General features: G+C 43.7%; 1 protein-coding gene across 3 annotated transcripts in view; it reads right to left on the bottom strand.

Moving 5' to 3' along the window:
• SPATS2L (spermatogenesis associated serine rich 2 like) overlaps positions 1-21,968 on the bottom strand; it is an 80,366-nt gene that overhangs the window by 23,537 nt on the left and 34,861 nt on the right. For 2 of the 3 annotated variants that reach the window (XM_066636120.1, XM_066636100.1), the window contains exons 2-5: positions 20,243-20,311; positions 13,063-13,171; positions 9,274-9,323; positions 5,651-5,885 (exon numbers count right to left, since the gene is read on the bottom strand). In XM_066636120.1, coding sequence (XP_066492217.1) covers positions 5,651-5,885; positions 9,274-9,323; positions 13,063-13,171; positions 20,243-20,281 — 433 coding nt within the window. In that variant the 5' untranslated portion in view covers positions 20,282-20,311. Of the gene's footprint in view, positions 1-5,650; positions 5,920-9,273; positions 9,324-13,062; positions 13,172-20,242; positions 20,312-21,968 lie in introns of those variants that run through there. The other variant, XM_066636110.1, reaches the window with a different exon arrangement.

The raw sequence follows: 21,968 nt of genomic DNA, 5'->3' as shown, positions 1-21,968 counted from the left end.
GGTTAGTTATGGATCTTTGATGTTTCTCCTTACTTAGCCTTCATTTTGCACATCAGTATAGATACCTGACATAATTGCCCTCCCCCTGAAAAAATGGTTGCCCCATCCCACCTCTAGAATCCTGGCTACGAGCCTGATTTGGGGTGCCAATTCCAAAAATGGCATCCGTTTTGCCCTATCACGTCTAGTCTTGGAGATATAATATAGCCTGATTAGTGAATGGTTCAAGCAGCTTCCTCATGAGGAAGCCACGGTGTAGGGTTCCTCATGAGAAAGCTGCTTGAACCATTCACTAAAGAGGCTATGCCGTGTCTCCAAAACTAGATGTGATAGGGCAAAACGGATGCCATTTTTGGAATCAGCATCCCAAATATACCCAGGAATTGGTGTAACGTTTAAGGAGGCAAAATGTATGTTGGCCTGTGTTATTGGAGTCTTACAAAGGGCACAGTCCTAACCAGGTCTACTTAGAAGTAAGTCTTGTTTCATTCAATGGGGCTTACTCTCAGGAAAGTGTGGTTAGGATTGCAACCAAAGAAAAGTGACAAAGTTGGTTCTGCACTTCAGACCTGGTCATCTTACTGAACACTTGAACAGAGGGCACCTACATGGGATTACTGCTTCCTGAATGAGAAGAGGATAGGAAAGGGAGAAGTGCCAAGTGCTGGGGTAAGTTGCTCGTACCTGGCTTATTGCTGGTATCTCTCTCGATGAAAAAAAATGAGTAATCCAGGGAAATGCAACAAAAGAAACAGAAGGGATAGAGGTTCCTTTGGGTGTATAGATGGAGACTGTAATGGATTTTAAAGGAGTGAAGGTGGTAGGATAAAGCCATCATTGCTGTGTCCATTTTTTTTTTTTTACTAGAGCAAGAGTGTCAAACTTGTTTCATACAGAGGGCCAAAGTTTGCATTCATGGTGCCTGCTGAGGGCAGGAAGTAACATCATTAAGCAGAAAGTGACATCATCAAGCAAACAATGGCCAGAAATAAGCACTTGGTTCTCACATAGAAGCTCATTAGCTGCAAATGACAGAAGAGAAAATGTGCAAGTCTTGTTCATGTTTTCAAGATATGAGGGAGCCCACTTATCACGGTGGGAGAAGCCAAGTATAATGGGGACCAGATAAAATGTTTCCAGATAAACATTATTAACCTCTGTATATTGTTTTTACAATCTCCAGGATGGATGGCTCCTTGTGTTCAAAACCCCCTCCTCCACCATCTCCCCTACTTGCTGAATAAAATGGCTGCAACGACTTGTCTCCTCAAAGCAGAGCAATAGGATAACATTGCTAAATGCAGGTGGCCATCTTTTTCTAGCTCCAAGCTCACTCAGAGAAATTCTAGTGTGGCTAGCATGCTAGAACCTAAAAAAAGAAAGTGACCTTAACATGCTGGAACCTTTAAAAAAAAATGCACCCCTAGTCTCTTCAGGCATTCAGACTGCCTGCAGCCTGTCTGTATGTTGCACTATAAGCTTCCATGCTCACAGCATCCTGTATGCTCCACTGGGTGCTCCAGGATTCAGCACTGGTGGGATGCTGCAGGCCTTCCCACCAGTGCTGCCTACTCCTGAGTTGTCACAAACATGCTTTAAGGCACATTTGTGACAGCTAGCAGTGGCACAACAGCCACTTCGCTGGTACTAGCAGCTCTTAACATTAGGCCTTACGTGTCTGGTGGGAGGGGTCGCACCTGCTCTTCTACCATGGGAATTCATAGAAAACATTGTGGTGTTTATGATGAGCTTTGAACCAGGTTGTTAGCTAAGCTGAATATAATTTATAGAAAAGTGGAATGAAAATATTCTGAATATAAAAAATAATTATCTTATCAATCTCTCATCTCAAAAGTGAATCAGAACCATTAATTTTTGCAATAGGAAATTCAATCTCCATTTTCAAATTTTACCAAGGCACAATCAAAATATATAGAAAACTGGCAGCAAAAGAAGGCTTAAAAGTAAAATTAGAAGACATCAGAGATGCTACCAACATTATAAATATCTAAAAAAGAAATCAATTGCTTGTGTAACAAGTGCTAGAGTATGCTTTATGTTCTGTTTCACAAGGGGCTGAACACTGACTGAGATGCTGATTTCCTGTGGCTTAAGGGCTCATCGTATCATTTTAGCTGATAATGGGATGAGCTCAAACATTCTTGCTATCAATCCCAAACTGCCACATGTCAAGGACAGGATGTTTTATCTTTTAAATACCTTGATATTTTCAAACCCCTAAAGGAGAAGAAAAACTTGCACTGAAACGGAATCACTATCTTTGAAAATCTACCTTGAAAGGCCAGCTAGAAGTTGGGAAAGTTGTTGATTGTCAAGGGGAAAAAAAAACAACCTGTTCAAAAAGTGTGACCTTCAAAAGCTACCCAGAAGAACTGTGAGCATTGAGCTGCTTTTTTTCTATATGCTTTTGTATAGCAAACTATGACCACCAGGAACATACCCAGAGTAGTCAAAATCCAAAACAGTCTAATGATGGATAATTTTTTTCAATCAAACAAGTACAGGATGGACAGCTATAACATTAGTAGAACAATGGACTAGTTTGAATTTAAGAATCATTACTGTGTTCTTTCCAATTGGTTCTCCAGAGCTGAGTGCTGGGAAAGGAGAAACAGTTTTGTAAAATTACAGAAAAATCTGTATTTTCATTCAATGAAACTGATTCAGTACAGACAAAAGGAGGTACTTCTTAAAACAAAGCATAATTAGTTTGTGAATTGCCTCAAGATGTTGTGGTGGCCACTAGCTTGGGTGGCTTTAAGAGGGTACTGGACAAATTCATGGAGGACAGGTCTATACCTCCAAGTTCAGTGACAGTATTGCCTCTGAATACCAGTTGCACAAGGGCAGGACAGAAATATGCCTCCTCTCATGTTGTAGGCTTCCCAAGGCATCTGGTGAGTCATCCTGGGAAACAGAATACTAGACTAGATGGGTATCTGGCCTGATCCAGTTGGGCTTTTCTTATGTTCACAGAAAAGATGCTTTCGAAACAATTTCCACATTAAGCTCTTTCTTCTATCTGTGAGCCAGTGGGTGGTTGAGATCAAGTAGCATTCTAGTAAAGTTCAGGGGTAGTGACACCTTCGGTAAATACTGCCACCACTCAGGTCACAGTGAGCCAAGTCATATGCCAGAGATGCAACACATTAAATCCAACAAAAAGATTGCTGGAAGGAGAACTGCAGGCTGTTTCTTGGACAAGAATAGCAAATAAACAGATGAAGGACTGTACTGTTCTGGTTCATAAACCAGGACCCTGAGAAGCTAACACCAACTATTTGGTCATTCTTCTGCTGTCACCACTTTGCATCTTACCAGGACTCCACTCTCTAAAAGGTCTTGAGGGAGTACAGATACCTCACTTCTGGATTCTCAACCCCTGAGTCCAGCTCACTCTCTGGTAATCTGGTGCTCCACAAGAATTTAAGGCAGGAATGAAAGCAGAATCAACATAGTTTTTTAAAACAAAATTGGGCTTGGTAGTGATGTTCCTCTCAATTCAACAATGTGATCTGGTAGTGATCTGGTTCTGTGATACAGCTCTACTCTTCCAATTCCAATGTCTCACACAGTATGGTTAGGAGCTGGCCCTTAGATGCTCTATAGGGTCACTTAACTCCTCCCCCTTTCAGTTAGCTCTTTGAGAGGGAAATGCAAAACCAATTGCCTTTCCCATCTTTTTCTAAACTAAAGGGTTTTGGAGGGAAACTCATACTTGGACTTCTAACAATTCTTTAACCTTATCCGTGACAGTGTTCCTACTAAACGGTGCAATGCGATGAACATAGAAGAATAGCACCTTGTGTACATCTAGGGAGTGTAGAGTTCGCTCAGCATCAGATGAAGGCAAAGAAAGAAAATAGGGAGAATGAGGTCCTGGACAAGGTGAAAGAAAGAGACAATCTTTAATAAAAAGGCAACATCTGAACATGGCAACCGTATCTTGATGGAAGACAAGAAATGGCGAGTTGACTTGCAGAGCTTGCAACTCTCCTACTTTCCAAGACAAAGTAATCACCACCAAAAAGTCTACTTTAAAAAGGAACAATCACAAATAACAAGAGGTGAGAAGTTTGAGGATCTGTACATCAACTGGGACAAAGCCAACTGAAGGTCCCATGCTGGAGGCTGGCAAGAAACAACTGGAGATTAAAAAAAAAAAAACCAGACTTTTGAAAAACCGCTTAAGTAAAAGGTCTGAGAACGTGGAAAGGTCCTCAAAGGAAAAAATAGCTAACACAGCTAGGCAGACATGGAGCAAGAAAATACTGAGTTTTTCCGTGAAAGCAGGTAAGGGCTGATAAGAGCAATACAGCAATCATCGGCTGGCCATCATTTGCTGTAGCTGGAAAAGAAAAACAAGCTCATGTACTGGCGTAAGACAACTTTGTGGAAGGTTTGTGTGACTTGAGATGAATCCAAGGGAGAGTTTGAAGTAGACCTAATAGTGTTAAACAGGAAAGGAAAAAAGACCAATGAAGAAAAAGTTAGAAGAAAAACTAAAAGAAAGCTAACTGGCCAGGCCTATCTGCTGTGCTAAAGAGACCAGACAGATGGGGAAGATTCCTGTGGATAATATTGCTATAGCGGCTGAAGAAGAACTGAGCATGTAAGCATGGGCCAAAACTACAAAGGCATGCTCAGTTGGTCCAGCTGGGTAAGACTTGCACTAGAAGCTTTGAGCTAAAACCCTAGAAGGTCCTGAATGAGACTCTGCATAGGCACAGATCCCCATTGGTTTAAATAGTTATAGAGCCTATTAAGTATGTGCCTATCTGCCACTCCCATTAAAGAGCAGGAAATAGTAATAGAGTCAACTAAAAAGGAGTTGGGATTTGGGGGTCCTGGTTGAAAAAGATGACATGCCAAACAATAGACCCACATAAGAGGAGGAAGAAATGTGTGAGTCTAACCTCGCTTTCCTCCAGGCCAGTGTTTCCCAAACTGTGGGTTGGAAACCACCAGCGGGTTGCAATCCGATTTTTGTCTAAGCAACTCCTCTCCTACAGCGCCCTTGTACTTTCCTCTCCTGCCCTGAAGAAGAGGACAGAATGAGGCTGAACAGTTGGGCTGTGCTCAGCCAAGGTGTCAAGGGTACACACATTGAGTGCAACTAAAGCTCGCTCCCCACACCCTCATCAGAGGGCACCAGCCCACTTGCCATGGCAAGGGTGGTAAGCCACATTGTGGGTGCCTGCTCAAAAGTAAGGTCTGTTTAAGGGATGGTGGGAAGAGAAGCAAGCTGTTTATCCCCTAGACCAGGGGTCTCCAAACCCCGGCCCGGGGGCCAGATGTGGTCCACAGCAAGCCTCTTTCTGGCACGCAGCCAACCTCTTGTCCCCTGAAAGCCTCTGGCCCACTCAACTGAGCATAACCAGAACTGTGCTCTGATTGTGACTGGAGGGTGTTCCGAGGGCCAGAGAGGTGAATGAATGAGCCGATTCATTCATTTATTCACTCATCTAAGTTCCATCTCTAATTTATTTAAATGTTATATTTAAATTTTTTTTCCAGCCCTCCACACCACGCCAGATATTTGATGCGGCCCTCTGGCCAAAAAGTTTGGAGACCCCTGCCCTAGACAAAAAACACTGGAGCACACGTGACTTCTGTAAAATGAACTGACCTGTAATGTATGGTTTTGTCTCTCTCATGTCCTTGCATTCCAAGCTTTTCTCTTCTTTTATCCTTGATTTTTCGCTAACAGGTTTGCTGGGCAAAGTCTCTTTATCACAACAATTCATCAGGTGGCAGTCATTTGGCTCTTGAGATTCTAGAGACACCTTCTCTTCCCCATCATCTTTATCTTTCATATCTTTGCTACAGTGTTGTTTAGATTTGCTTCTTTTTCTTTTGCTGTTCTGCACAGAAGATTTCAAGGATGGAGGCATTATTCTGTATAGGTCATATTACAAAAGAAATAAAAATCCTCTGCCACCCATATTCATTTTCCAAAGTGAAACACATATTCTATTCAGCATCTTTGCATTTTACTAACCGTACATCACAGTACATTGTGTACAATGTAGTGTACACTATGCACAATGTACACTTAACTGCAAGAAGTATCTTTTCTTAAAAAAATGTAATATATTTTAACTCTTTTAAGTAGCTGTTTTGAATTCTAAACACAAATGTTTACTCTCTCAGAGTAGTTTTTAGACATTGGAAGTGCATGCAAAAGGGAACTGTGAACTGACCTTGAGGTCAACATATAAAGAGAGAAAAGTTTATTCACTGGGCTGAGGGTAGGCTTTCAGGAGCATTTTGGTGCATTTGGAGATCTCTTCGCTTGAGATGGAGGCATCCTCCACGCTGCCCATATTGTTTCAGAGACACACACGCTGTACTTTGGAGAGCAAGCAATAAACATCCATAGCAACTGAATTTTGGACTGCATACACACTCAGCTGAATACTAGATTCAGACGAGTTTTATTTCTCTGCCAAACACCTGCCATTTGGCCCACTCAGGAGAATTTGTAGGACAGTAATCTGGAACGCTTTCCATACCTGAAAATTGCATATTGTGTGCCCCCAGCACTAATTGCTTATCTATTCTCTCTGCCTTTTTTTCTTTTGCTTCATGCAGATACCTTTGAGCTGACAATTGTGTGAGTCTTGGATAATGAAATTTTTGAAGAGAAGACTGATTTCTTTGCAGTGACTGGGGACTGTAATATAAGTGTGTTAAAACCTACATGGTCCATTTACATGGCCACTTTAGTACTAAACAAAAATGGTGAGTGCCATGTTGAATCTAGCATCAACAATCTCAGAAGGAGAGATTCAGACTGGCTTGAAGTCTCCAAAGTGGGAAGCAAATGCTTGGGGATGTGCCAGGACTGTAGATGCAGGGAAAAGGGAGGGGCAGACCAACCCACTTTGGGGCCCATTCAAGAGGTCTGGGGGACACAACAGAGTCACACATACACATTTTCATTGGACTGCTGTCAACAGCTCTCTACAGCTGCCAGTGGTAGAGACAAAAGATCCAATTCTGAACATGCACAGACATCACAAAGCAGTAAAGACTGCCAATCCCGAGGATGACGTATGCTTCTGAATCCTAGATAAAAGTGACACATACACAAACCACCATCAGGTGCTTCATTATGTATAAAAGCAGAGCTCCTGCTCTCTGCACAGGTCCCAAAAGAGCCTGGGGAGAGGAGAGAAGTATGGATACTAAGCTGTCACTGTGGTCCCGTACCTTAAACTTGCATTTCACATGCCTGATAAGGAAGTCTCAGAAGCTTGAACATTAAAAAACAGGTTCTTGAGGTTAGGCTGTAGAACAGCAGTTCTAAAACTCTCAGGAAGTTTGAGAACCGAGGTACGTTGTAGTGGGGGAGGAGGGAAGGCAACAACAAAATCCCCAGGATCACACTGCTGCTAGGGACTTTTCATTTATATTGCAAACGAGTGGGGTTTGTTTTTTTTAACTTTTTCAAGACATCTGGAGGTTTGGGGAGCCCTGCAGAGGGGTCCCGAGGCTCCCCGGACCCCCCCGGAAGCTGCTGCAGGTAAGTGGAAACCCCCCCCAACCCTGGCAACAGCACGATTCCCAGGACTGCGTTGCCCCTTCTCCACCCTTTAAGGGGCCAGAGACAGGGCTTCACAGGCTAGTGAGTCTCACCTCTTTGCATCTCTCTCTGAGATAGTCACTTCTACACATGTGAACATGCACATCTTCCACATTCCTTCAGTACTTCACCCCCATCAAAACAGCATATTTGTGTCACATATTGTGTGCACATATAATAATCCTTAGGCCAGTGTCTTCACTCAAATGTTTCAGATCCATAAACCTGGTATGGGGCTTACTTAAGAACATAAGAACTGTCCTGTTGGATCATACCAAAGGTATATTGAGTCCAGCAACCTATTTCCAGCCAGATGGCACTGCAAAACTCACACAGAATTAAGACAGTAACCATCTCCCTTTCTCTGTCTTTATTACTGGCTGCTTAGAGGTATATAGCCTCACACACAGAAGTTCTATTTAGGTATTATGATTAGTAACTATTGATAGATCCACCTCCATTAATTTGTCCTTTTTAAAAGCCATGAAAGGGCTAAAGCAGATAAGGCATGGGAAATTTGTGACACGACAGCACCAGTAAACTTAGGGCCCAATCCTATCCAATTTTCCAGCATCAGTACAATTCCCTCTGTGAGGCCTCTGTGACTGCCCCCCTCCTCAAGATGCAGCGCATGTCCTGTTGGCAGGACTGCATCAGTACTAGAAAGTTGGATAGGATTGGGCCCTGTGTTTCTTATTAATTTTTTAAAAATCAGTTGCCAGGTCCTCCAGTATTGTGGAAGAGGTTAACCTGTTCCCTCTATGCTGTTTTCCTTATGTGACTGCCATAACCCTCCCCCCAAGCTGCTATGTGCTCCACTAGGGAAAACCTATGGGTTGCTCAGACATTTCCTCTTATGGGGCTGACAGCTGTTTTGGGGCAGGGGTGTTAGTTCAGAAGAAGGAGCAGGAGAAAAGGATTAATCTCCTCTTCCTCCAGCACTGAGATTCTGACCCAATTACCTCCCTGGACTGCTTCGAAAGAAAGAAAGAAAGAAAGAAAGAAAAGATCTCAATCATGGATTTCAAACATCTCATCTACTTTGGCTCTGAGCTAGTGGCTGTCAGTCCGTATTGTTGGAGTGCGTTCTAAAAGTTAATTATGCTTTGTATGATTTTAATCTGTTAACCAAAACTCAAGCCAGTGAAAAAGTTCATGCATATTAAAACTGCTATAATATCTTGAAGAACAGTTTTGTGATCTCTAAATAAATTCTTTAGGGCTCAATCCTAACCCCTTATGCCACTGCTTTCCAGCACTGGCATAGCGGTGCCAATAGGGCATGTGCTGCATCCTGCAGTTGGGTGTCAACTCACGGAGTCCTCCTCAAAGTAAAGGAATGTTTGTTCCCTTACCTCAGAGCTGCATTGCCCTTATGTCAGTGATGAAAAGCACTGACATAAGGGGTTAGGATTGTGCCCTTAATTATTCTGAACAATATGGCAGGATAGGAAGCAAAACCGGTGGATACAAAAACAGCAACAGCAAAGCAGGATTAAACATAAAAACAACTGTGTGTTTTGAAGCCTCCTGGACGTAGGTTTGGAGCAAACTGTTCATAGTTGTACAAAACAGACACCAAAGTATGGCAACAAAGACGCTGCTGTGCTCTAGCAATTCTGTGCTGACAATGTCTTAAATCTTACTCAGAAGGAATCCCTTACCTTCTTTTTCCCTGTCATATTCCATTCTTTGAGAACTTGATGTGCGCTGCCTGGAGTAGAGAAAGATGAAAAACACGTAAGTAGTGTTCATATCTGATAACGTGTAACACTGGCTCAAAAGTAATCCCTTTCCTCCTAGGCTGGTGACCATTTACTGAATATATTTTTATTGGCTTAAAATAAAAGCCTCTCTAGTCAGATGAAATGTTAATTTCCTTTTAGTTAGAAAGATGCAAGCTTTAATCCTTATTGTATAATTGCATCACTGTCATATCAATCAGAATTTCCCATTAATGTCAAGTATACACCATTAAGAAAGATGCAGAGAACAACTAAAGAAAGTTGTGCATAAATGTTATTTCTAGTGGAACTGACTACCTAAAATTCCATTGGTTTCATTCTATTACAGTCTATTTGAATGGGAAACAAAAACAAATGGAAGTTGCACAATAAATGAAATAATAACGAATGAATAAGAAAAGCAAATGTGATTTTCCCAAATGAATAATCAAATGAATGACGTTCCTAAGGGGGTAAACATGTCAGCAGCAAAAACAACAAACAGATTTGTGACACCTTAAAGTCAAATACAGTTATTGTAGCATTTGCTTTTGTGAACAAATGAAATTCTTTCTAATGAAAATGATTGGAATAAGTATATTTACAAAAATGTCTTGCAAAAATTCTAGTTGACAAGGATTTATACATATATACTATATTTTTGTTTAGCTGACCCAGGGCCCAATTCCATCCAACGTTCCAGCACCGGTGTGGCTGCAATGCAGCCCTGAAGTAAGGGAACAAATGTTTCCATACTTTGAGGAGGCCTCTGTGAGTGCCTCCCCACCACAGGATGCAGTGCACACCCCACTGGCACAGCTGCACTGGCACTGGAAAATTGGATAGAATTTGGCCCATAGGTAGTTACACAGAGGGGATGGTTTTTATGATACAGGATTTCTGTTACCCTGCTCTCAGATACTCTAAGAGTCATGATGGGCAGTAAGATGAACTTCAAATATAACAACAATTGGTTTCGCAGACTTTGTGTACTCCACCATATCTATGCTGTGAAACTGCTTTATTTACAACCCAATCCTATCCAGGCTTTGCACTGATGCAACTTGCACTCAGTGCAAGTTCTATCCCGCGCAGCTGGCCCGGCAGCTGCTGCAACAGCTTGTGGGCTGGGCCAGTAGCGCAATCAGCTGGCAAGATGCACACCAGTGCTAATCACTACTGTAGCAGGTAGGTTGGCAGAGGGGGCATTCCAGGGAAGGATTGGTACAGGGATTGGCCTGGGCAGGGAAGTATCGCAGGTAGGCTGGGAGCGGATATCGGCAGCAATGGCAGAACCAATATCCTATGCCCCTGGCTTGGGCTCATCACCCCACCCTGGACCCACTCAGATTTGTGCCAGGCAAATAGCTGGCACAGATCTGAGTAGGCAGTGGCAGAAAAACATTTTTTACTTACCTCTTTATGCCTAATAAAGGTTTTGTTGACTGTTGACTGTTTTACTTACCTCTCTGTCATTGTCTGATCCCTGGCTAGCATGTAGCATGCAACAGAGACTGCACCAGCACCAGTACTGTTAATGTATATCACAGATGAATTCACCCTGAGCATTTTAGACTCTTCTAAAAAAAAAATCTAGACCTTATAGCTGACGGGACACCTCAAAACACCTCTAGACGGTACACCTCAAAACACATGATAACACCTTAGAGATCTCAGATAAGTACCTAGATTAGTCAGTTGCAGTACAAATGGCCTGCTGTATCTTTAAAGGATAATTCGTTTTATTATACCATGATCTACCAGCTGAGTAGATCTGGGTTCCTGATTTAGCTTATGGTCTCTGTGGCCAAATAGACTTGGGCCTGGGCTTGGAGCCCAGATCTACTGGCTGGGTAGATGGGCGCTCCCACCCAGATCTACTAGCTGGTTAGACCTGGGCTCCCATTCCAGACAGTACCATTCTGATTCCAGCTCCAAGACCAGGCAGGAGTCCAGGTCGAACTGCCCAGCGAACTTCAGCCATGGAGGCCATAAAATCAGGAGCCCAGGTCTACCTGGCAAGTAGTCCTGGCAGAAGAGCAGGTCTACCCGCCCAGTGAACCTCAGCCACGGGGCCATCTAGTTGACCTGGGCTCTGGAGTTGGTAGTGATGATGCCCCCCCCCCAACACACACAAACACTAGAGTAGCACTCTAGATTAGCCTGGTTAGGCATGTGTGAAATTTCAGCTTTCTAGGTGGTCTCAGACTACTGTAACCATCAGGGCAACACTTGATTTCCCCATTTTCCAGGAAAGTTGTATGAATGTCCTTTTTCAACCTTTTGTAGTAATTGGAGTGTCTTATAATACACACATACTAATGTTCTGGGTTCTTGCTTACAGAAATATATTTTAACAATTTCAGTAACCATATGAGTGTTCCTCCCACTCCATACATTGAGACATGGGACCAAGAGGGCTGTTTCTTGACAATCTTGGTATCTTTTCCTGCAGCAAAGGATTTGTTACAAATTCAAGGAAGAAAGATTTTAATGGGAATTAAAAGTTACCAGAGCTATATTTGTAGATAGAGGTGAGTTACTTCATTTCACAGCTTTTTCATAGTTTTCATCATGGATCTTCAAAATTCCAACCTGGCCTGAGTACACTAATTATTTTGACAGAGAGCCCAATCCTGTGCTCGGTGCAACGGCTCCGTTGCAAATGTGGCAAACCATTGCCAAAGTTGCAAATGTGCTGTAAGGCACGTTTGCGGGGCTCACTGCTGGGCTCCCACGGGTGCTAGCCCAGTGCTGGGCTAGCACCCGGCGGAGGCCCAAGTTCCATGGCTTGGCATCTCCTGGACTGCAGGGCTGCGGAACGGGAGGCGGGGCGTGGACAGGGGTGTGGGGAGGCATTCCGGGCAGGGGGGAGGCTGGTGGGGGCGGGTGGGAGGTGTGCGGGTGGGCGGGCAGTTGGAGGATTCGCAGAGCTGAGCTCCGCAGGATCCCAGGCGCTCGTGCAGGGCTGCGAGCCCTACACGAGCACCTTTACTGCCGACCTTTTGGTAAAGTGAGTAGCCCCACTGTGGGGCTGCTTACCTTACTCAGGGGAAGGGGACAAATGTCCCCTTCTCCCGAGGAGCCTCCTGTGGTAGCGCATGAGGCGCAGGATTTGGCGGCAGCCCTTTTCGGTGCCGCCAAGCCTGGGTGCTCCAGACAGCTCAGGATTGGGTTGCCCGCCCACTGTGAAAAATAAGGGCCATGTGGCAAAACTTCAAAATGAAGTTGAAAGCATGTGCATTCAGCTAAATTCCTGTCTGCTATCCACTGCTGTTTTTCCATGGGTATTATCCTCTGACATCCATTGATGAACACCCATGAGGCAATTCAGTAATACAGAAGAGGCTCCTATAGTGGTCTGTCACATTCATTCATTCATTCGGTTTATATCCTGCCTTTCATGCCAAAGGGCACCCACCACCTGAAATATTTGCTTTCCGGTTTCTATCTTGACTTTGGCGCTAGCCTCAATAATGTGAGAAATTGCATACAGAATCTATATAGGGCTTGATTGTACCAACTTAAGATATTAAGAAGGAAGAAACCTTTATGGAAACCAAAGTTTGGACAAAGACTTCTAGAACTAACATGGACATCATCGCTTTCTCAAGAGATGCTGGAGACCTACACTTTAACAGAACATAGTTGTTCTCTTCATGCCATGACAAACAATGAGCTATTTGGTGCTTAGTGCTAATGTCTGAGATGCCAGTAAAATGTACAGACCGTCCATAAAAGCTTGTACAGCCTTGTCTATGTTGTTATCAAACTGCTGCAGAACCAGAACTATTTCATTGTTGCTTTTGTTAGGAACGATTGACCGCACTGCACTGATCTGCAATGAAGAAAAATGAACAGAGACATTTTAAAATACAGGCAACACCACTACAAAAGAAACACGTATTTTAAACAAATGGGTTGCAAAATTCTAACGGCCTGGTTGTGTGGAACAACCAGAGCATCTTAAGTATATGAACACTACAAGCAGTTTCTAATGACCGATACTCATAATAAAATATAAAAACATATCCTCTTTTATTTGCAATTGTCCATTCCAGATCAAATAAATAGAATCTGGCCACTGGATTCAATTCCTGGCTATATTATTCAGCGGCTTCTCTTACCTTGTTTATATATCTGTAAAATACAAAAAATGCTTCCTCTCCACAGTGCTACACTGAAACTGGATTCAATAACATATGGGCATTCTATTAATAATACATTATGTTTATATCTTGCCTTCACAATGGAATACAGTGTGGCTGGCATACATGAGCATGAGTTGCCAAGCAATTTCCCACTGAGCAGACCAGACCCAGACCTGCTTAATTTTACCCAGGTGGCTGCATCCTATGCCCTCGGACCAAACCCTGGCACAGAGTGTAATCCTCACTGATCCTTACAACAGCCCTATAATGTGGATTCAGCATTATCACCTCCATATAATAACTGCCTTAATTGACCAGAGAAATATTTTTTCTCATAGGGGACTGTACTGTGAAAAAAAAAAAAAAAATTCTGGTACACTTCAAAGGAATCTGAATTTGGACTACAGAGAAATCTGATTATGATTTAGTCAGGTTCTGGCATTAGTTCACTGAGGTGAGAAAAACCATTTATCAGACTATCACAATGGCGTTTTTGCTCATTTACAACACATTCTGCTGGGTCCAGTCACCAGTGGAACACACATTCTGCTGACAGCAACTGTTGCAAAGCAGCCGTAAAGGGTGCTCTTGCAGCATGCAAAGTAGAGTGCTGTCCAAAAGCTGGCAGGAAGGTGAGAGCCGTCCTTCAGAGGATGGCAGGTTACCCACCAGAGCAGGTAAGACAGCAGGCATCAAGGGGGTGGGGGAAAGCAGAACAGGGGCCAGAAGGAGACATGGAACAAGATGTTTTATTATCTGTTTTTTAAATTATGTTTTTAACCTTTGTTGTAAACTGCCTTGAGTCCCTCTGGGGGGAAAGGTGGGGTAAAAATAAAGTTAATAATAATAATAATGGGGAGACCGCAGGAGGGATGGATCCAATGGCAATGGCATGCGCCGGATCCTGTCCCCTCCAGCAGCCTCCCCACTCCCTTTCTCTCTGACTTATGCCAGTGAAATCATTGGACCGGGTCTGAGGACACCCACTGTGGAGTTCAGTGTGTGGCCTCCCTAACCCCTCAGAATACCGGAGGTGATGAGAGCACAGCTCCCCTTGCACCCATGGAGAGAGGTTGCAGGAGCTGGCTGGAGGTGGTGAGTCTGCAGGTGGAGAGACTTCAGGACTTGGCTGGAGGAGGAGAGCCTGCTTTGGACAGGTTTGAAAGATCTTTTCCACACAGACTCCACAATTCCCCTCCGTTTTTCAAAGTGCTTTTGGACTGGTTTGCAAGATCTCTCCCCCCCCTTTCCCTCTGTTATTTTGAGAATGATTTGGATTGGGAGGGAGTTATGCCTCTGGGGGGCAAGACTTTTTTTTTTCCCAGGAGAACCTGTATTAAGTACTTTGGGCTAGTTTTTCAAGAGATCTTTGCTTCCATCTCTTCCTCTGTTGTTGTTCTTTGGTGAATTGTGTTCTAAGAGACTTATTTCTTTTCATTTAAGTAAGCTGCTTTGAGGGTGGGGAATGGGAGTTCATTTAAGTGTGTTTTTTATTTCTGTAGTGTATGCTGGGGCTTGGAGAAATCCTGGAACTTTGAGCCCATTCGTTTATCATTCATCTAAGTTCCGTCTCTAATGTATTTAATTATTTAAATTTATTTTTCTGGCCCTCCACACTGTGCCAGATATATGATGCAGCCCTCCAGCCAAAAAGTTTGGACACCCCTGTCCTGGAGCAATAGCCCTCTGCATCTGCCCTCTGTATCTCTACATTGTCCTCTTGGTTTCCTCTGGGCTTCTCCTGGCTGCCAGGAAGTGCCTGAACAGTCCTGATCCCTGAGTGGCCCGTAGATAAGGCGAGGAGATGATTTACACTTGATTTATTGGCAGAAATTTCTTGCCTTATAGGCAAGTATCTATGGTAGCTGCATCGCTTTGGCTTCTGATCCATTTCTGATATGACCCTCAGCACAGTATTAATCTTCACTGCAGTGTCCTCTTTTTGAAACAACTTTTCCCCTTCCCACTAGAAATGGTGCTGACATTTCCAATTATTTGCCTCCTATAGGCTGCCTATTAAGTCAGACAATGGTTCATGAGCAAAGCTGTTAATGCATACAAACTGTGCCAATGTGGAGATGGTTTTGACATTTCAGATCTGCTGGAGCAGCATTTTCATGCTGTAGATTTTCTACGAAATTAGATGCACCAGGGGGCCTGTTCCCCTGCTTTGCTTCAGCTGCCCAACCTATTATGCCCCTCCTATTATGCTATGTGAAGTGCAATGTGGCAGATTTAAGCACTTGGAAGACCTCATCTAACCTTCAGGTGCAGTCTCAGGACGTGATCTCTAATAACCAACAGCTGACTCAGAGATCATTGATGAAGTGGTTGCGACTAGATTATTCAGCAGCACAGGAGCAAAGAACAGAATATCACAGTTGGTATAAAAGGTTAAGAGAAGGTACAAAAAAGTGGAGATAGTGGTGAATGGTAATAATCAGTCTGGCGATTACATATTTGCTCTTCCTATATCTGCCATGTCATTAAAGAAAAATAAAATATGACATTTGCCTTTCATTACTAGAATGTTTCATTAATTTTTCACAATGAAAAATTGTTGTTCATTTTGGTATCAATCATTACAATATCAACAGTCTTGGTATCTTGATTTGGTATCAATAGTCTTTCGAGACTGAAGGTTGCCAACTACAATCATTACAGTTCAAAGTATGCCCGTCAATATGTGACCCAAACCAAATGCACAAAAACCCATGTGGAAACGAGCATTTCTTATGGAATAACTGCACACTTGGATGCAAAGGCCATGCGGGCTTCTTATTCACAGGTGCTTTCCCATGGGATACGCCAAGTACCTTTTTCACTTTTTATTCTGTGCGTTCTGAGTCTGCCACGTGGGTTTTGAATGTACGATTGCAAAACTCTTGTGGTAGCCGATATCTATGAGTTTTGAATCCTCAGAGAATGTTAGATGGTGCCCTAGACCAGGGATGTCAAACATGTTTCATACAGAGGGCCGAAGTTAGCATTCTTGGTGCCTGCTGAGGGCTGGAAGTGATATCATTAAGTCGAAAGTGACATTATTAAGCAGATGTTGGCCAGAAATAAGCACTTTGTTCTGGCGTAAAAACTCACTAGCTGTAAATGACAGAAGAGAAAAGGTGCAAATCTTGTTCATATATTCAAGATATGGGTGAGCCCAATTATAATGGGGTCTGGTTAAATTGCTTCCAGGGGGTGCATTTGGCCCACCGGTCTTATGTTTGTCACCCCTGCCCTAGACTGTCTCTTGGCAGAGACCTTTACCACACCTCATCCTCTTCTTGTTTTTGGCTTTAAAAGGTAGTCATCTCCTCTCTTTTGCTTGTAGAGAGTAGGAAAGGAAAATGCAAAACCAGACTTGAATTTTGACTGAATTGCACTGACCTGTAAGGACTTGCAGTGGAGGAAACCAGTGTTCCAGCTGCTTCAACTAGTCCTTTCAGTGGCAAAGAGTTTCCTCACCATCTGAGAAATTCCTCATGGGGTTAAGAGGAGTTGAAGAGGAGTTTGTGAGAACAGCCTAGAAGATGTCATCCAGGCAGTTCTTGCCAAAGTTACCAAAATGTGGAGCAGTTCCACTACAATTTGGAGAGGCTCAAGGATAGGGGTTACTGGAGGGGCCCTGAGGCAAGCAGGCGTAAATCTGAGGAACTACCGAGGATGTGAACTACAAACTGGTGAAGGACGGCAACAGCCATTTTGGGGGTTCCAGGACAAGCCTGCCCATCTCTAACACAGTTGACAAGTTTATTGGGGTGGATTGTGGGGTGGCTGTATCTAGCATGAGTGGTTTAGGGGTACTGCAGCACAACAGGTGTACTGCTGCACCAAGGGATGGGGGGAGCAGATGGGAAGAAGAAGTGGTTTTGAGCAGGGATTCTCAAACTTCTTGGGAATAAAACTCCTGAGTGTCGCAAACTTAGGGGGGTTTGGGGTGCTCAGAGTTCTTGGTTCTCAAACCCTAAAGCCCTCAAGGCCCCCCCCGTCCAGTAGTACTGCCACCACCCTGTATGTGCCAGTGCCTCAGTCCAGGGACACTGAGACCCTCTAGGCTTAACTCTATCCCTTGCAGGCACTGAGCGCTTTCTCCAATTAAAGCTTCAGTCCTCAAGTTACTAGACCTCAATGAGCACTTGGTAGCTTGCTGAATGGCTAGGGAGGTAAGTCTTTGCGAGGAAGGGGGCGAAAGCAGTGACGCAATCCCCAGAGTCATGTCCCTAACGGGGACAACAGGGGTGTTTTTATTTACTGAGAGCTGCTGCAAGCTGCAGAAGTTGCAGGGAGCCCCACACAGCCCTTTACAGGGCTCCCCGAGTCTTAGAATGTAAAAAATAAGCTATCGCAAACCACTTCCAGTTTGCTATTGTGAAACCATAAGTGGTTTGCAATCACTTTTTTCAACATTCTAAGACTCGGGGAGCCCTGCAGAGAGCACATGCCCATTGATTTGCATACAGTGTTGCTTGTAGGCTCCCTTCCCTGGTTCTCACTGGAGTACATCATCCTGGATGACCAGCAATCAGTTAGCTGGCTCCGCCAATCAATTTATGGGGATCCTCCCTGCTTTCAAGCAGGGAGGGGAACTGAATTTTTTCAGTGATTGAAATGAATTTTTAACTGCTTTCCTGGTTAAAGAAGAGAGCTAAACAAGGGAGGAGGGGGAACCTCTATGAAAGTTGGAGGAGCAAATCACATGATATGCCCAAACCAGGAAGTTTTCTGCCCTCTGAATGGTAAGTCCCTATGGGGGGGGGGTTGCCCCTTTTGGTGGGCAAGTGCTGCTTGGATACATGCAGACAAAAGAAGTCTGCTGAAGGATGACTGACAGTGCTGGAGGTGGGACTAGCATGGCTTTTATCACAAAAATACCCCTGGATTGGAATGAATGTGTGGCTGCAGGTTCCACTTGCATTGACATTCAGGATTTGACTCACAGATGCTTTTTTCCATAGACTAAGTGCATGTCTCGTGAGGGTCACAAATGTGCTGTAAAGCATGTTTGCACCTCCTTGTGTCAGCTGGGCCGGTGCAGGGATGTGTGTTGGCCCGCAGAGGCCAGATCCAGCCTTCATGCCGACAAGGACAGGTAGGTCTGCGCTGGCCAAGATTGGCCAGCTCGGGGTTGGGGGGCATGGGGAGGAGATGTTTGGGGGCGGATGAGTGGGTGGGAAGTGATGCCAGGTTCAGGCAATTATACCAGTTCCTGGAAGGCACGGAGTGGCTCCAGACTGCTGCTCAGATATGCACCAGCTCTTTAGGTGATGCAGATCCAAGTAGACCCATTGGGGCCACTGTAGCTCTCTCCAGGGTAAACGGAACTTTTTCCCTTTGCCTCAGGCCAAGCTTCAGTCAGCTTGAAACTTGTGCTGGATACAACACAGATACTTTCCTGCATGTATTACCATTTTATTTAACAGCATTTTAAAAAATGCTGTGCTCTCTTAAAGGATCTCATGTTTCAAATATCTTATCAACTTGCTAAAAGATTTTCTTTTGACTTTGGCTTCTTTTTATTCCCTAAGCCTTCATCTCAGTTTATTTTCCTCTATTCTGTATTTTATGTTTGCAAAATGTGGCACCTCTGCAGGTGGGAAGTGATGAGGGAAGTGGAAGCAGGCAGATCAGGAGAGAAAAGAGGGCCGAGCATATCCCGCCACCCTTTTTGCAGGGGCCTCGCTCATGGGGGAGGGTTGACATTGCACCCTGACCTTCCTCCTCAAGACAGGCCAGACAAATTTCACTGGAGTAACTGGCCTGCTCTGCCCAACTGCAGGGAAGGAAGGGTCCTATAGCTTGCCCTCAGCTTGTGCGTCCAGTTGTTCTGCCCAGGTCATCATCAGCCAGCATCAAGATGCTTATGCCCTGAGACCAACCTGTACCACTCCCTCTCCCTGTCCCGACCCTCTCCTCCCACATGAGACCTGAATAGGGTGTCCCTGTCGCTGTGCACTCCAGGTGCACTGCTGCGTAGGAACGCAACCCCTTCCCACTGTGCCATGAAGAGAAGCCATGTTGTTTAGGGCAACCAGCAGGTAAGCCTTGGCAGCCCATCATCATTGGAGCAGAATATGTCCAACACACAATTTCAGTTCAATTTGGAGGGTACCAAATAAAACACACACAGTCTAAGAGGTAACCAATGAAGTGACAAAGAAATTGTTTGGAGAATTAAGCAGAATTGGGACACAAATTTTAGCACATGGAGTAGGTTCAACTGAAATAAGTAGGAGTTTTTTTTTTTTAATAAACAAAAGGTAGTATTGAGCTGTCACCGAATTCAGGAACACTGTTAGCTGAGGAAGAAGTGGGATTTGTATGTTTGGGTACTACAAGCAGGATTGCCAACTTGAAACAAGTTAAATTCAGGAAAAATATCCTGAACATTGATAGGAAAATATTGCGCAATATATGATGTAGACAGCAAGGGCATGTGTTTGTGAGTGTGGTTTTCCCTTTATGGTTCAGGCAATTCCAAGCTTTTTATTACAATATGGTCATAAAAAAGAAGGGAGGATGAGTTAGCTATCAATAACAGAGAGTTATTGTGCCAAGAAGCAATTTTCTGTCTCTTTATTGAAGCAGGAACTGAGAGTAGGGTTGCAAATTCCCAATTACTTATACTGTATCTAATAAGGATTAGCTGATAAAATATCTAACCTTCAGGAAAGCTGAAATGGTCAGTATTAAGTTATCTGTAGGAGGTCTCGGCAGACACACAGTTTATATGGTATACCATATATAATTAGGGATCCTACCTTTTCCTTGATGTTTGCGGTTGAGCAGATTTCTGCCATCTCTTGTGTAAAGTGAATAATATCTGCAAGCTAGAAAAAAATGGCAAATTTAAGCATCATTTCGGTTGTTAAATTGCTTTCTTATTAGGGTCCTATATCTGCATTTGTTGATGTAAGTACATTTTTAAAATGCACTGTATTGTCAAAGAAATGAATAATGTTTTATATTCAGCTCCTTTAAATATTTCTTTTTTTAGACTACTTCAGACATGAGTTACACTTTAGGTAACACACTAAAGATCCAATCCTGAACTAGCAAGAAATATGGTTGCCAGCTTTACTATCCGTTGATCTTGTGCCTCTTACAGCAATCAGAACTGCAAGTGTTATGATTTCAACACTGTGGAAAGATTCATCTGCTTGTTCTTGCAGCTCAAACTGCTTGTGAAAACGCAGGAGCAGCTGAGTGAGTTTTTTTTCTGGTCTGCTGGCAACCCTGGCAAGATAAGGCATTTTTAGAGACTATTGGCACAATCCTATCCAGCCCCTGCACTGGCGCAGACTGTCACAAACATGCCATAAAGAACACTGGGACAGCACAGTCTCCACAACCACTGGCAGGAAGGCCAAAGTCTTCTCATGTGCACCCACACAGTGGAGGATCCCCACCAGAGTGGGTAAGTGCTATACTGTGTAATGCAGGGATAAGGGAGGGCAGGGAGGGATGTACTGAGGCAGGGTGGACAGATTGGGCCCAGGAGGGGACAGGATCAACGGCGCCAGTGCACACGGTATCCTATCCCTTCTTGGGCCTGGGAAATTGTGCAAACATCACTAATTCACCAGCAAGCACTTCTGTTGTAATAAAACATTATTTCTTATTTTTAAAGAATCAGAAAATTATTCATATCAATTCTTTAAAAAAACTGAAATAATTAAAAAAAGGAATTGAGAATAAAATGACCAATATTATTATGCCTTTGTACAAATCAACGGTGAGGCCACATCGGAAGTATTGTGTCCAGTTCTGGTTGTGGCATCTGACAAGGAAATAGTGGAGCTAGAAAAGGTGCAGACGGTTCTGAAGAAAGCAACCACAATGATTACAGGGCTGGGACAGCATTCTTATGAGAAAAGGATGCAGAGTTTAGGGCTCTTCAGTCTAGAAAGAAGGTGCCAAAGGGGGACACGACTTATAAAATTATGCATGGTATGGATAGAGGAAAGTTCTTTTCCATCTTGAATAACACCAGAGCCAGGGTCATCTACCAAAATTGACTGGGAGAGATAGAAGAAACAAAAGGAAATATTTCTTTACCCAGCACATAATTAATCTGTGGGACACCTTGTCACAGGATGTGAGGGTGGTGCCTTGCCTAAATGCCTTTAAAATGAGATTGGACAGATTTATGGAGGAAAGGTCCATAACAGGTTAGAAGTCAGGTTGACTGTATGCAATCTCTGGCAGACTATCTCTGAATGACAAGTGCAAGGGAGTGGCAACAGGACACATGTATCTTGTTCTCAGTGTGCTCCTTGGTGTGCCACTAGAAGATACAGGAAACTGGACTAGATGGGCCCAGGAACAGGACAAATCTGCCTTGCTATCTTGCCAGCAGGTGGGTGAAGGGAATAAGCAACAGGGTTTCAGGTTGGAAACATGGCAACCCTATCTCCCACCACAGCAGCAGAATGAAAGTTAAAAGGAATCATCTGGCTGGCAACCTAAAAACCTTACCTGCAGCTC

This window comes from Tiliqua scincoides, chromosome 1 (assembly GCF_035046505.1).
Source record: "Tiliqua scincoides isolate rTilSci1 chromosome 1, rTilSci1.hap2, whole genome shotgun sequence".
NCBI lineage: Eukaryota > Metazoa > Chordata > Lepidosauria > Squamata > Scincidae > Tiliqua > Tiliqua scincoides.
The sequence above is the reverse complement of the archived record's forward strand: the minus strand, read 5'-3'. Positions and strand labels throughout refer to the sequence as shown.